Raw genomic sequence first — 15,831 nt, 5'->3', positions numbered from 1 at the left:
GCAAAACATTATCTTAATATATATATATAGAGAGAGAGAGAGAGAATCGTACATTAGGCATTACAAAAATACGATTCGATTAATTAAGGCTAGACGCTTTCTTTCCCCTTTCAATCTACTTTAACTAAATGTAATATCACTAGATTTGTAGCTTAGATTTAGTAAATGGTTCCTCGCAGCGCGACAAAATGCCAAAAACACGAAATTCAATTACACATTCTCGTAACTCCACACGCTCATAAAATGCACACAACGTTTGGAAAAAAGAAAAACTTATAATGTGGAATAATAACAACAACGGGAGTGGGTGGTGTTGGGTGTCTACGCCATGGACATGCTCAAAGTACACGCTCCCCCAGCGACGGTGTCCTTTGGATGAGCATCGAGGGTGGCTTCGCCGGCAGGGTAACGCTACTTAGCTCAGCATCCAGAGCGGCAATATCATCGGCGGCCGTCGACTTCATCTGCAGCGGTACGGGGGCGGCTATGGAGCTAGGCAGGCCATGGGGTGAGGCATCGGGCACCAGGCGCTTCAGCAAACCACCCACACAGCCCCAGGGGAAGGTCCTGTGAAAATACACGAGAAGAGAAAGTGGGGTTGAGGTGAGCAAAAGGTGGGCCAAGGCAAAGGTAAATATTATGCATTATTTAAGAGAAACACATTAAAGCGAGACCATTAGGCATGGTAATGTGACCGAAGGGGCGCGCTATGATTTAGGGAAGGGGCAAGGGGAGGTTAGATACACTTAAGTTCGAGAGGATAAGATAATAAATGAAATATATGTCTGAAAATATGGTAACTTGATGTTCTTATTCCTTTTTAAATCTTAGAAAACTTTCTAGAGATCAAATCTGAATTTTATTCTTCTTTTCAACATATTTTCCTATGAATTAGTTACTCATATTTAACTACTTTAAACTGACTTAAACTTAAAAAGTCTTCTTTTATTTTATATATAAGTCTGGGGTACTCTTTTCTAACAGTGTACTGGATGAGCGAGCATTTCCCGCTTAGGTTTGCATTTTATCAGACTTTTTCTGATGGGGTAGATAAAGATGTGGTCATGCTTTTTGAAAACGTAGATTTTCTGCCTTTTATTGGGAAATGTGGACATTAAAGTTTTATTGCTAACATTGAGCTTAAGGAATCTTAGCCATGAGTAGGCAAAAGATTGTCTCTTTTTGACTTTGAAATTAGTTTTGTTTTAGTTTTAAGGGGTTTCCAGACTAATATTACACATTTTCCCTACGATTTTCTTGACTTTTTCGCAACCAAATAAACCCCCTAATTAAATCCGAATTTATAACAACACCTGCATACAATATATGATTAATTCCCCCTCCTCTCTACTAAGATAACCACCATTAAATAAACTCAAATTAAAAATATTCAAGTCAAGCATTTCCCATTAGGGAGCCCCAGCATACAAGCCCCCTTACAACCATTATGGCGCCTAATTAAGTACAGCAAATTATCATTATTAGGACTGAGAGGGGAAAGTCCATTTGTTTACTTACCACTTGAACGAGAGGAGGACCTTCAGGAAGCCCGGGATGACGGCAAGTTTCTCATTCTTCCTGATGGCAGCAATGACACGATCGGCCACATCGTTGGGATTCAGTGTGGGGACCCATCTGCAATCATTTACCCAGTCAAAATGTCAGTTCTGATGGTGCGGCAGGTAATGTGGCATACACTCACCTGGCATTCACATCGTCGAACATGCCAGTGGCCTGGATGAAGAAGGGGCAGATACAGGTGGTACGGATGTTCGTATGTCCAAGGACTTCCAGCTCCAGTCTCAAAGCCTCATCAAAGCCAACCTGTAATTATTGATCGGTACTCCCATGTAGAAGAGGGGAACAGTAGAGGGCATTAAAATAAAGCAAACTCACCGCTGCGAATTTACTTGCACAGTAATCGACCAATTTGCTAATGCCCACATGGCCGGCCAGCGAGGCGATCGTGGCAATGTGTCCTCGATCATTCTCAATCATTTTGGGCAGAAATGCTTTTGTCGTCTGCAACATTGAAACAGTGGTTATTATTAGCATTCACATTCTTGCAACAAAGTGCTCGTTTTCTTACCCAAAAGTGTGCCATGACATTCACATTGAAGGAACGCTCGATGAGATGGTCAGGTGTGTCCAGAAGGTGCAGGCCAGATACAACGCCCGCATTGTTGATCAGCAGAGTGATCTGGAAATGTAAGCAAAAAGTGCCCAAAGTTATAAAAGGTGTTAGGTAGAAGGAATCTGCTAAATTATCTTTTAAAAATTATACTAATTAAGTCCATTAAGGGGAATGAGGCAGCTTGGAAGGAAAGTATAAGCTCTTTTTTTTGAGGGGAAATCAAAGAACTTTGTAAGATTTTTTTAAAGATGTTTTTATATACATCAACTTCAACTTTTAACTTAACAAAATGCCTCAAACGAAACTAAAAAAACGTTAAGAAAACTTTGAAAATAAATCACTTAATGAATAAACTTTTTAGCAAACGTAAAACCAGATTTATTTAAATGGCATTGCCAAAAATCTGGCCTGCAGTTTGGTTATTTCGCAACTTCTTGTCGTGCCACTAACACCAAAAGGCCAATAAATATTTTTAATTCTCAACTCGCTTGAATTTTTGGCTAGTTTTTTGAAAGAGGCGTGGGCTGGCCTAAGGCTGGGTTAGTCTATAAATTTTATGATTTATGAACTAAGCAAGAAAATTAATTTAAATTGAAGTTTCTTTTTGAAAAATTCCAAAAGAATCTAAAGTTGAAGGATAAAGTAGAGTTTCCCCGGCAATTTCCTTCAAATGAATAGATTTCTTAGCCAAAAAGTGAAATCCTCTTGGTCGCAGCCAACCACAATGACGAGCATGTCAAGGCCTGACTGCTTAAAATGTAAGATGCTTGAAAAACTTAAATAACAGCCCACTTACTTTGCCTCTACTAAACCAAAATAAAAGCCAAAATAAAAAGAAAACACAACTACAGTTGGTAGTTAAATAAGTTAACAACAAGTGCACACAACAATGATCCGATTTGAGGGCGAGTTCAAGTGCAATTGGTGGGGGCAGGGACAGGGACAGGGACAGGGGCAGGTCATACATTGCGTATGAGCGATTTCGAATTTGCCCCGCTGTAGCCGGGCAAAAACATTTAACGAGGCGTGCATTAAGCAAAAACAACAGTGGCCGACCATTAAAGCCAACAAACAACAACATTGCCAGGCCATTAAAAAATATTAAATGTAATATTTTCGAGCAATAGTAAAAACAACAACAACAACAACAACAACTCCTAAAAAATGTCAACAACAAAAAAAAGCAACGCGTCATCTGCATAACGCATGACTTACTAAGCAGTTAAATGTTGTTGTTTTTTATCTTCACTTTTTTTTTGTGACTTTCAGGTTCAACGATGTTTGCCACTGTCATTATATAACTCTTACAAAATGATGGCTTTATTAGTGTTTTTTTAACTTTTTTTTACCATTTTTTGTGTTCTTTTTGCTTGGCTTTTTTATGCTTGACTTTCTGACATAATTTTAAACACTTTTCCAAGCTTTTTTCCACTGAAATTATAATTTTTGAGGTTTTGGCAGTTCAGTAAACTTCGGCTACTGACCTGGCCAAGCATGAAAAATCTTTTAATGATTGTGTTTAGAAGCTTGCGGCAAAAATTTTGGGGTAATTATTTAACTGAGATTAAGTGGCTTAAATGGTAGAAGTTTTTAGAGGAGGTGTAGGAAATTATTAAGAAGTTTCATAGAAAAATTAAAAAAAAAAGTGTTAAAACTTTAGATAGAAAGTCACAAAAAGTAAAGTCTTTAAACATCTTTTGATGAACTTTTGAAAGGAATTTATAGTAGTACAGTATAGTAGCTTCAAGACCTAAGAATTTTCAGGTAAAATAATATAAAGTTTAAATAGAAATAAAACACTTTTCATATAAGAGAATTACCATTAATCTCTCAGCTTGATTTTCCTTCAATTCTGCTTGTTCTTCGACCAAAAACTTAACTCATTTTATAATCAACGGACTCCCTCAACCTTGACTATAACCATTTACCACACAACCATTAGCTAAACTCATATAAGAAAAGAATAAACTTCTAATTAAAAGTACAAAACTAAAAACCCATAATTAGCCAAGTAAATTCATTAAAAACCTTAAAAACTAACAAAAACTTAAACAAAAACCTAGCAAAATCTCTCTGAAACAGCCTGGAAGCTGCTCCAGATTGTGATAAATGTGCAGATCGAATGCGTAGTGGCAACCAGTTTGCAGAAGACCGGATTGTAGTTGGCTTCTGCATTTTTGTTGCGCCTGCCGTTTGTGTAATGTGCAACAATTTCTCAAGGTTGCCGCAACGATGACGATCCGCTCATGCATACAAATTTTCTTCTTTTTCTTCATCGTCTTCTTCTACCGTTTCGCCGCCCTGGCTTCGGTTTAAATTTATGACATGAATATGCATAAATGTGTTGCTACGGGGTGTGGCAGCCACTGTTGGCTACTTGGATGGTGCCGGCTTACATGTGTTCCGCGATCTTTCTCTCTCTCTCTATACAAAGCAGGAGGCAGAGGCAGAGGTTCTGGCCAGCATAAAGGCCATTAAACGCCCCTCAACAAACAATTATATGACGACTAGTCGGATGCCACATTAGGCGCTCGACTGTAAACAGCAATTACTGGACTTTTATGCTTCAATTCCCGCACGCACTTCCCGCCCCCTTTTCCCTCGGCTCCAAAGGGATTGAGAAATATGGAGAAATATCGGTTATATTTGATGTATCATTAAAAACCAGCGCTTTTTCAGGGAATTTTCTATCTTTGTCTATTGACTCGGGCTAAGACCATCTATAACTTCGATGAAATGGGTCTAGCGAGCCTTACTTTTATCTTTAAGGAACTATCTTTTAGTACTATGGTCTGGAAAGAAGGCTATTAACTTAATCCTTAAATGACTTTGATTAGAATTCATAAAAAAGTGCAATAAAAAGTTGATGATTCCCAACTAAGCCGCTTAGAAAACACCTTTTCTTTCGAGCAAAAACACCTTTTTATATAATATTTCTTTAACAAGATATTTCCCCTTTATACTTACATCACCAACTTCCTCTCTGATGACATCGGCTGCCTTGTAGACCTCCTCCTTTTTGGATATATCCACCACATAGCCCTTGCAATAACCGCCAGCTTCTTCTACGATTTCCACAGTTTCCGCAATGCCTAAAAAAAAATAATAACAAAAAGTTAATTTGATAACCCTGACGAATGTCGCGTGATCTGTATAACTCACCCTTCTTGTTGATATCCCAGATAATGACCTTGGTTCCCATCTTGCCCAGTCTCTCGGCCAGCAGACGACCCAGTCCATTGCCTCCACCTGTGATCAGGGCCAACGTCTGTGCTGAGCTCCTTTTCGGGATAGCCGAAGGCAATGTAGTAGAGATCCTGGAAGGCAAAAGAGAATTGAATTTAATTAGAGTAAGGCCATATTTAAGTTTTAATGAAGAGTTCATTAAATATCAATTTGGCAAAGGGTTTCTACAGAAGAGTTCATTAAATAAACAGACTTTGGTGTGGGAAAAACTATTTAAGTTTCATTTTCTTGGTTTTTGAATGACTTTAGTTCTTAGTGAAAAGTAAACTTTAAATGCTGACAAAGATATTTAATAGCTAAAAGCTTGTTAGATTCAAATTTATGACCAACATTTAAAAAGCAAGTGGTCTTGTAAAAAATAATTTATGCTACCTATAATGACTTACAAAATCTGGGAATATTCCTAAAAAAAACCAGTTCTGCCACACCCAAAAACCATAAATAAAAATACTTAAAATATTCCTTAAAATAAGCAAGTCAAAGAATTTCCATTTAGCAAAAAAAAACCATCAACATTTCTATCTTTCTCCCTTTCCACCTCACTCTGCTAACGAGTTCGTCGCCTAAGTCTTTTGTTTCTTCGCCTCATTCACTTCCCTTATGCAGACCAAAAAGACCAATCCGAGTCACGCGTATGCAAATAGAGACAAATTCAAAGTTTACACAATACCCAAAAGGAAGCCCGAACGGAGTGTAAAATTGTAAACAACTTTTGCCACTTGGCATCTGCGTGTTAATAGACCGCAATTTGCCGGCTGGCAAAAAAACAAACCATCGCAGGCGGCTGTGGGCGAGGCAAGTAGTTCACCTCAATGGCCCCGCAATTAATTGATACATGTAGGTAGTTTAAATATGTGCAAAAAGACAACAAAAAACAATAAATAAAACATTTTTGATGCCCGTTTAGTGTCAATAAGCTGTCAAAATTTATGACCATCGCGCCTCCCTGGCAGCAGTTTAAAAAATGAATAAAAAAAAGGGAAAAGGAAAAGCCAAGGAAAGGCAAAACAAAAGACTCTGGCGGCGAACTTAATATTTAACATGTTGCACAGTAGCACTTTCTGCATTGCACGCGGGGGCATCCCATAAATTTTCATGCCACACGCGAACTTGCCGCCGCCAGCCAACCGCCCCATCCGCTTAGGGCACCTGGTCGTGGTCCCGATGCCTTTGCACCTGAAACTGCAACTTAACTGGGCTCACAAAACGTCCAAGCCGGCAACCGTGTCCAATTATTTTGACATTAACAATGAACGTGTCGCAACTTTGTGGCTTTTTAAGTACTCTTTTAAGGGGAAGTAATCTAATGTTTACAATTTTTTGATATTTTTTAAAGAATATATTAGACGAAACGCTGATTTTCTCTTTCTTTTCGTTTTAAGTTTGTTTTTAGAACTAAAAGAAGTTAATATTTACAAAGCTTAGAGTTCTTTTCAAGCTTTATAGTTTGTATTTTTATAATTTGTAAAGCTAACTAACAAGTTCTTTAAAAAGTATGAAGAAAAACCTTTCAAACAGATAGAGTATCTCCCTTCCGTCATCTCAAAAACTCAAAATCTTCCCACCATTTCTTTTTAGCAAACATTTTCCTGTCTCCCCCAAAAAAAAAAAAAATGGTATCATAAATTATACAAAAATTAATCAAAGGAAACTTGTTACCGGTGGCAGTCTGGGGCTGCAGGTTGATGTTTGCTGACAACAATGATGATGAGTTGCTTTTGGCCCTTTTCTGTTGCCAAGTTACCAATTTACCAAGTTACCAAGCTGCTGCTGCCAGCTCGTTGACAGACATTTTGTCACATAGTTTGACACGCAAGTCCAGCAATAACAAGGACAGGAAGCGGGCAATTATAATTTATACATAATACGATAATCAACATAATGGGAGCAGCGATTTCTTTTCATGTTTGGCTCATGACATAAGATGACAGAAATATGCAAATTCAAATCGAATTTAATGTGGTCGAGAATGAAAAGAGAAAGATCACGGAAACTTTTCAAGACAAATGTTAATTTTGGTTTTGCCAGACAAGTTTCCAAATTTTAGCCAAGTCATTTGAGAATTTGTGTGTCTGCCTGAAAAATATGTTTCCCCCAAAACCTGCCGAGTCAGCATAAAATCTATTCAACTGGGTTTATTGGTCCCCTGGCATTAGTCTCTCTCTCTTATTTGTCGTCTGTCTTTTTGGTTTCTTGGTGACTGTCAAGGTCTTAGACTATGACCTTTGTAATAGACATAGAGAAGGCCCTTCAAACCAGATTGATCTTGGATGCACTGATTTTGATTTGATAGACTTCGAAGTGATTGGAAAATTTTCAAAGGTCTTTGCCATTTGAGATTGATTAATGGTTATTTGATTTTGGTAACGGAAATTCGTGAAGAGGCGAGAAATCGGACAGGTTAATTATGGATGCTTTACAGCTTACAAGACTGGAAAATTATTTAACCTTGAAGGTTGCATTTTGATTTCCAATTTACATAATAATTTTACAGTTTCCATGGTTAAATTAGTTGTTTTTTATATTTTAAGAGAGCAGCTTGGCAAACATCATTAGCATTGGCTTACGAATCCCGGTTAATAATTTAACAAAGTTGCACAAAAATCACAGAATGTGTTTAGCTCGTTAGAGCTGTTTAAACATTAATTAACACGATGGCCGCCCCTTCATTAGCCACTGTGGTTAAATAGCCAATAAGTGTATGGAATTCTGTCGTCTTGGGATTGCGAAAATCTTGCATAATATTTATGGAAAAAATAGCAAGAAACCGAAATGCCAAGCCGCTGATCTCTGGATCTCAGGCTAGTCTCACGCTCAGACTTCTAAGGCGGCTTAGCCGGCGTTTGGGTTATTTCCATTCCCGCCGCTGCCATCATCATCATTACCATCATCATTTGCGGTAACTCTGCTCTCTTGGCCAGTAATCAAATGTTTGCAGACAAAAGCAAATCGACAAACTCGTTTCCCTCTCTCGCTATCCTTGTCGGCTTGGCTAAAGAATTGCGAAAATATCAACAAGCTGGAGTTGCTGCCAAAGTCTGGTTAACATGGTTAAGGCGGTTAACGTGGTTCTAAAGCCGGCCAGAAAGTGAAACCGAATACCACAAAAACTGGCGGTATCTTGCCCAACCTAAAAGCAACGCACACACCTGCATGCTGTCGACCAAATTGGCTCCAATTTTGGCCACTTCTTGTGAGTGTTCGAGTCTTAAAGTGCTCAGTAGCTTTGAGTGCATTTTGAGTGCGATTGAGCCAAGAAAAGCAAAGAAACAAAAGACTTAAGGCACGAACTTGCCACAAAACATTGTAAACGCCGGTGTTGCAATGCTGCCAATGCACAAACACTTGGCTGACTGCTGCTGCACAACCTCCCGCCCCCCTGCTTGGCCTCTCCTCTGAATGACCTTCTTTGCCATATCGCTTTGAAACTAGACACCGACACCGACAGTTGCAATAAAAATAAAAAAGCAATATTAAATGCATCAGAGATGGGTGTTAGTGCATTTTTTATACTCTTAAATAGTTGAAATAATTTTAAAAATATTTATTTTTTATGTAATTTATATAATTTATGTAATTTTTATACTTTAAAAAGCTTTTATTTTTTTTTTTTTTGATTTTTTTTAATATTTATTTTATGTAATTTTTATTTATTTAAAATCTTAATTTAAAATATGCCTATTTTATGGTAGGAAACACCCCTTGTTAATATATAATTTTTTTCTATTTTTAAAACAAATTTATAAACAAATTTAGGCAAAAGTCAGCTTTGTTTTTCGAAATAAAAATATAACCAAAACGTACTACTAAGTTGATATTAATTAACTTTTTGTTTTAAGAACCTGCAAATTAAATTTTGTTTTTAATATAAAATTAGTTTAAAATTTAAATAAAAACTACAATATAAACCCTAATACCCTCAGTAAGATCCCAAAGGCATCACAGAATACAATAATAAACCTGAAACTGAACCCGCCGACAACAACAACAACAAAAGCAGCAAACACATCTACCATTAGACTGCAACCTAATGCATTGCATTTGAATGGTTTAGTCTCACCTACCTACCCCCTGCTCACCACTTTATACACTTGAAAGTTTTCTAAGACTACCTGGCCAATTGGCCAATGATTTTGCACTTTAAGTTTTGTGTTTGCTCACGTCTGGCTTCTCTTTGCCGTTTTGCTTCTCTTTTTTCGCGCTTTTTGCCAATTTTTATGACAGGCGGGTGGTCGGGTGGCTGTCAACGATTGCCGGCACGGCCTTCAATGGCAATTTTCATTTATAGATTTTTGGTTTTTAAATTAGCATCACAATAAAGGTTTCTTGCAGTGTATTTGGTTAGCAGACACGCGCTCATAAATCGCCAAAGCGAGTTCTATGCGATCTCGATGGCTGCAAGTTGAGTGGCAATTTGTCTGCCAAGGCGGATATTTGCCAAGCCAAATTCAGCTGCAACGGATATGTCGAGTGATTAGCTAGAAGTACATTTATTTTAAGACTGGGTAACTAGCAGGTGTCACTAATAAATGGGCAAAATATCTGAGATTATTTTGGGTATTAATTTGCGGTCAAGAAGTGGCTTTTGGTTTTGAAATTAAAGACATGGTTAGGAGTCTAAATCAAAATCTGTAAAGTAAAAAATCAGATTTTTTAAAGATTTTTCCCACACCTATAAACTCTAGAACCTGTTGGTAGTTTTTCCTATAACTCAACCTCTGTTAAGTGATTGCAAAACCATCATGAGGTGCTTAAGGAATTTTCAAGAAATACAATTAGCTTCCTCGAATAATTTTAAGTGCTCGCTTGCCGGCACACATTGTAGCTTGCAGTCAGCCTGATGATGTACGATGTGGCTGACAGACAGTATTTTTTTCTCATATATAATATATATTTTATGGCCATTGACGTGTCACACACCCGCCCCGTAACCCATTTATTTTCAGTCTCCCGCACACACACACACACCTTGCCAGTTGAAAGCACAAGGCCGCATGCGGGTTATGAACCTGCAACTGGCCCGGTCTCTAAGCCAAACAAAACAACTTTTGGCTTACAAAGAGGTGAGCTAAGCCAACAGCACATCCATCCATCTATCTAGGTAGCCATCCATCTAGTAGTAAGATATTGTATTTAGCTATTTGCCTTTCGGGTGGCCGCAAACACTTTCAATTTCAATTGCGTTTGCGTTTGCCTTTGCAACGCACACAAAAATGCCAACGATTGCCCGCCAAATTGCTGTGTAGTGTTGTTGCTGTTGTTTTTGGTTACCACAATTACAATATGATGTATGTGTGTGGGTCTTGCGGCTAGCTAATAAAAACAGGCTCTCCAAGTGGCCAGCCAGCAAGCAGCAACACCACAAAGCCGGCAAAATGCAAAAGTTGAACTAGGTCAACAAGCCAAACGCAGCCGCGCAGTTGACAGCAGCTTGGGCAGCGGGCAAGTAACTCTGCTGAATTGGCTCATTACATGCCCCGTGGGGGCACTCGCAGAAAAATGACCCGAAATGGTCAGAAAAATGTTGAAAATTCTTGTTTAAAGTAAAGGTTAATAAATGTTAATAAGAAAAAAATCCAATGATTAGGATTTTCCAAATCCTTACTCTAACTTTTTCGAACTATACTTTTCTTTCAGTGTAATAGAGCTCCCCCTCTCAAAGTTTCCCACTCGTAGGAGGAACTTTCAGCGCAAGTTTGTTGCCTAAGTCTTTTGTTAAATGCATGCCAGCAATGCATTGACATAAATCGGGCTAATAATACACTATAAGAGTCCCCCCTCCCAACTAATTTTCAATTCAATCACAACAATCAGCTGGCAATTTGCACATCTGCCAGCGCAGCTATCATCGACTAGCCAGTCAAGCGCTTAGCGCTTAGAATCATCATTTAATCGCTTACCAAATCCGTAAATTTACATGCAAATTCAAGTTGTCTTTCTGAGTCGCTGATTTTGCAATTTGGCATGCAAAATGTCAACAGCCAGTATCTATTTTTTATGACCCTCTACGGCGAGAGCAACTCATGCATAATGATGATGCCACATAGTTGCAAGCGAGGCATACTGATGAAGCTGGCTATCATGCCACACTTATTTCACGATCACATCTCACTAACCCTTGATCTCTTTCGTTTCTTTTCATTGTTTGCGGTAAAGTGAAAATATAATTACCAAAAGGCGTAGCTTATGTAATAAAATTGAAATTGTTTTTATTTCTTTTTTTGGGTTATTTAAAAACCACTTAGCGTGTCAGAGTGTCAGCGTAAGGCTCTGTGCTTTGGGCCTAATTTTAAAGTTTATCGAGATTGCTGAGTAATTTTATTGGCTCGAAAGCCCTAATGATGATCTTATCGCTTGCGATTCTCAAAGTTTGCCATATCATTCAGGTTTGTAAAGGCAATTAATTAGGCATGTGACCAATAAGCTACGGCTTTAGTCATTTAAGCTTACAAATTGGGATTGATGAGTGGTTTTTTATTCATTTTTAATACTAGTAATGCAAGTTCATTGATGGCTGATAAAGAATTTGAATCTCAAGCACCTTACTCTCTTTCTTCCCTGCCAAACTCACCCACTTTATGACCCTGATTTATTCAATTAATCTGTGAAAATATGAACAGTGATAACTTAATTCCAAACTAGTTTCTTTCATCCTTTCCCTCTCCCTTGGATAGCATCTCAAAACACCAAAACCCCGTAAGTCAAAATAAAATATGGTTCACAGGCTGGTTTACATCATCTCTGAGCAAGTCGGTCCCTAAATCGCCGGGCCCCTCTCTCTCTCTCTCTCGTTGAGATACGATCTTTAAACTTGTCTCCGGTGAATCTTAATGCCTTAAATCTCTTTCACTGTTCCAATTAAACGACACACGTGCTGCCATTGGCAATGCCCATTAACTTTGGCCATATATCACATCCTTTTCGCTGCTAATTAAATAAGTTAATCGCTGTCGTTCATTACCTTTCCCCTTTTTTTTCTTGACAGACTTTGGAATTCTCAGTGCGATTCTCTCTCTCTCTCTCGGCCAACATTGACACATTTCGTGTTTTGAAGGTAAAAAACCTTAACTAAATCACACAATGTTGCTAATCAGCCAAAGTCAAAAAACGAAGGTGAATTATTCTTGCCGAGCAAAGGAAGCTAATTTTGGGGATTTTTTAACAATCGTTTAAACATTTTTTTTATTAATCTGTTGTAAACAAAAGTGGGAAGGTCTTGGCCAGAAGGCAGTTCGAGAGACAATAAAGACTTTGATTTGATTGCTCAGAAATTAGATACCCTCTTGTTTATGGCCATTTTTTTATTAGATGATAATTAAAACTGAAGCTAAGTTTGACTTTGATTTATTAAATTAAAGCAGTCAGAAGGGGTAAGGTTAAGTTTTTATGTTTGTCTTTTAAAGTAACTATATTAGTTTGACCTTTGAATGGAGTTAATGTTTCGGTAATTTTTTAAACAAATACATATTTTTATTAGTTCTTTATTAATTTGAAGTTACTAAGCTTTTGGTGGTGAACAAATAAATATTTTCTTATATGTTTTGACCTCTAAAATATATCTGTAATTTATTTCGAATTTTGTACAACATTTTTATATTAAATTAAGGTTTTCTTTCTCAAAAACTCTTAAGAAACCCTTCTAAAAATTGCCAAAATATTTGTTAGGATTTATTTCTTTTTTCTAACACTTTTTCTATAAATTTTCCTAGACTCACCTGCAGAATGTATCCAATGCAGCAGATGATGAACCAGGCCACATCCGCAAAGGCATCCCAGGCATTCCACAGGAACTGACCCCAGCTGTCCGTAACAGGAGTCACTGCCTGCTCTTTAGGGTGGACCACTCCGTTGCCATTCGAGAGAGCGTGTCCATTGGCCAGAATCTGCTCACTTACAGCTGGCAGGTTGTTATTGTTTTTCTCCATTTCGAATTTTGCACAGATCTACGTTTTAGCTAGTTAATTTGGTAGGTTTTTGATCACACTTTTCACACAAATTTAATTGGCTTTCTTTTTATATAATTTTTCTCGTAGTTTTTCTTTTGTTAATTTAAATGCAAACGAAGCACAACAACCGCAAGCAACAGACGCGTTTTTAATTTGGCTTTTTGTTTTGATTTCGTGAGGGTTTTATTATGATTTTTTGTTTTTGTATATATAGTATATAGCTTGGATCTGGGTCTGATTTTGTTGTCGGATTTATCCGCACTGCACGTCCGCTCTCGTGAGCGTAGCAAACGAATTTGAACGTTGTGGGCTCGAAAGGAATGAATTTCGACTTCTTATTTTGGCGCGCTATTGGATATATCGCCGGCGTCGACGTCGACAGCGCTGCTTCACCGCTCGCCGCTTGGCCGAAGCTAAGCTTGTGACGTCATCGTCAGCTTCAATCGCAGCTTCGGCTTCGGATTGTTGTTTCTGTTTTTTTTTTTGGTTTTATTTTTGTTTTGCTTGTTTCTCGGTTCTTATGTTGCTTTCGGCCTGCGCTTCGCTTTACGCTATTTATCGCTTTATTTTTCCCCTTTCGTTTGTGTAATTGTTTAAATTTAATTGAGATTTATGCTTGGTTATGGGTATGTTTATATTTTTTATAAATTTATCACCTGCCTTAGAAGGACAGTGTGAACATGACTAATTAGCGTTATGAAAACATAAAAGTTAAATTACATCTTACTTGGGTGATGCATTTGCTTGTAGTTTAAGAGTGAGGGTTGAGTAAGCCTTTTTAGGGTCTTTTATGGTGTGTAGTAATGAGTTAATTATATAAATTATCACTTAAGAAAGCCTTCTAAGGGGTGTTAAAAGTGCATTAACACTTTTAATTTACTCATTTCCCAAAAGGCGCATTCTTTTATTTATGTCATTTTTTAAATATTTTTTTAAGCTTCTGTAAGTGGTTGTAACTTAAAAAAATTACTTAAAATTCATTGAAAATTCTTTATTTTTTTATGTATGTATGAGTAGGAAGATGACTAACTATAGCTATATATGAATAAAAATAACTGTAAAGACAGCAACAAACTTAGATAAGGAATTTACTTTGCTGCTTTATTAAGAAACTTCTGTTACGTGAACTTCTATTAACGATAGTTTAATATTTTAATAAAACTTTTTTAACAGGTCGACATTTGTAAGTATCGCCAATCATATTGTACTTACTCAAAAGTATGTTAAAATTTTCTAAAAGTACATTATGTGAAATTTGTTAACTTATTTTCCTAAAAAAAGACTTTAAAAGAAAAGGCAGGTTAATTCTAGTTTGTTATTTCGAAGTTTTTTTATTAAATTAAATTAAAAAAGTTAATACAATTTAACACTGCCCTTAACACTTTCAAACTGAAACTGAAAGTGAAAAATCGGACGTATGTAACTCTTCATTATAATAAAATTCGACCTTAACTTCTGCTACTACTACCGTACACTTTCCCCTCAAATCCCGAAATATTTTATTTTACTTTATTTCCGAATCAGATGAAAGTCGACTGAACGTAAATTTGGTTAAATGCAATTTTGGTCATCTTTATCCTCTTTTCCTTTTGTCAACATCACAATGCACTTTGTGCTCTCTTTCCTTTCTGTTCCTTTTCTTCTTTTACCACTCTTTTACACACACACACACAAGTACAGACGTAATAAATTTAAAACTGGTTATGCTAATCGATTGAAATAATATTTGGCGGCTGGCCATTCTTAACGATTTCGTCACATCTTCAGATTGCATAATAAGCAAATTTTAGTTATTTGATTTGATATCGTTTGTTTTTTGTATACGTGCGTTTTTTTCAGATTTCGATTTGCATTTTTAACAAGAAGTTAAGTTGCGGGTCAAAAAACTGATAAAAATGCTTAAGGCCATTTGTGGATGATTTTGAGCACATGTTAAGCCACAAAAACAAAAAGAATTTTTTTTATAAATTTCTTTCACTTTCTAGGTTTCTTAAATTATATTCAACGGTAAACCAACCAACTAACGGTTTGCCAACTTTTTATATTACATGAAAAAACTTTTATTTTGGTATTTAATTTATCTTTTTTTCGGGTTAGCCGGCACTCACTTAATCGATTAATTACCAAAATATGCAAATCAGTTTACTGGATCTTCGAGCATTCTTTTTGTGTCTGGTTCGTTTTATTTCGTTATTTGCTTTTTATTATTTTTATTTTTATATTTTTCGACTGCTTTTCGCCTGAGCTTCGTTTCCCATTGCGTGGCTTTTTTGACATTTGTGACGCAGGCGCAGTCGAGAGTGAGAGAGAAAAAGAGGATTTAACGGACCAAAAAGGCGGGCGTCTCAGCTGTTCCTGTTGATTTCACAGGTTTCGGTGGTTGTTTTTAAAAGAGAGAGGGATTTAGAGAGATTAAGAATGATTTTGGAGAGTGACAGTTTGACAGCTGAGAGTTGCCAGCTGTTAAACAGAGTTGCCTTATTTTTCTCAAAAAATATGAATTAA

General features: G+C 37.0%; 1 protein-coding gene across 1 annotated transcript; it reads right to left on the bottom strand.

Annotated features, from left to right (window-relative positions):
- Window positions 1–34: 34 nt before the first annotated feature.
- LOC108115501 (estradiol 17-beta-dehydrogenase 11) lies at window positions 35–14,256 on the bottom strand. Its single transcript, XM_017226991.2, is given in 9 exon segments — window positions 35–567; window positions 1,519–1,635; window positions 1,703–1,824; window positions 1,897–2,022; window positions 2,090–2,200; window positions 5,102–5,226; window positions 5,297–5,396; window positions 5,398–5,451; window positions 13,096–14,256. Coding segments are annotated over 9 exon segments (1,194 nt in total). The 5' UTR covers window positions 13,306–14,256; the 3' UTR covers window positions 35–338.
- Between the last annotated feature and the right edge of the window lie 1,575 nt (window positions 14,257–15,831).

Source organism: Drosophila eugracilis, unplaced genomic scaffold, assembly GCF_018153835.1.
Source record: "Drosophila eugracilis isolate 14026-0451.02 unplaced genomic scaffold, ASM1815383v1 contig_1197, whole genome shotgun sequence".
In the NCBI taxonomy this organism is placed as follows: domain Eukaryota; kingdom Metazoa; phylum Arthropoda; class Insecta; order Diptera; family Drosophilidae; genus Drosophila; species Drosophila eugracilis.
Note: the sequence above shows the minus strand (reverse complement) of the source record. Positions and strands in the feature narration are given on the sequence as shown.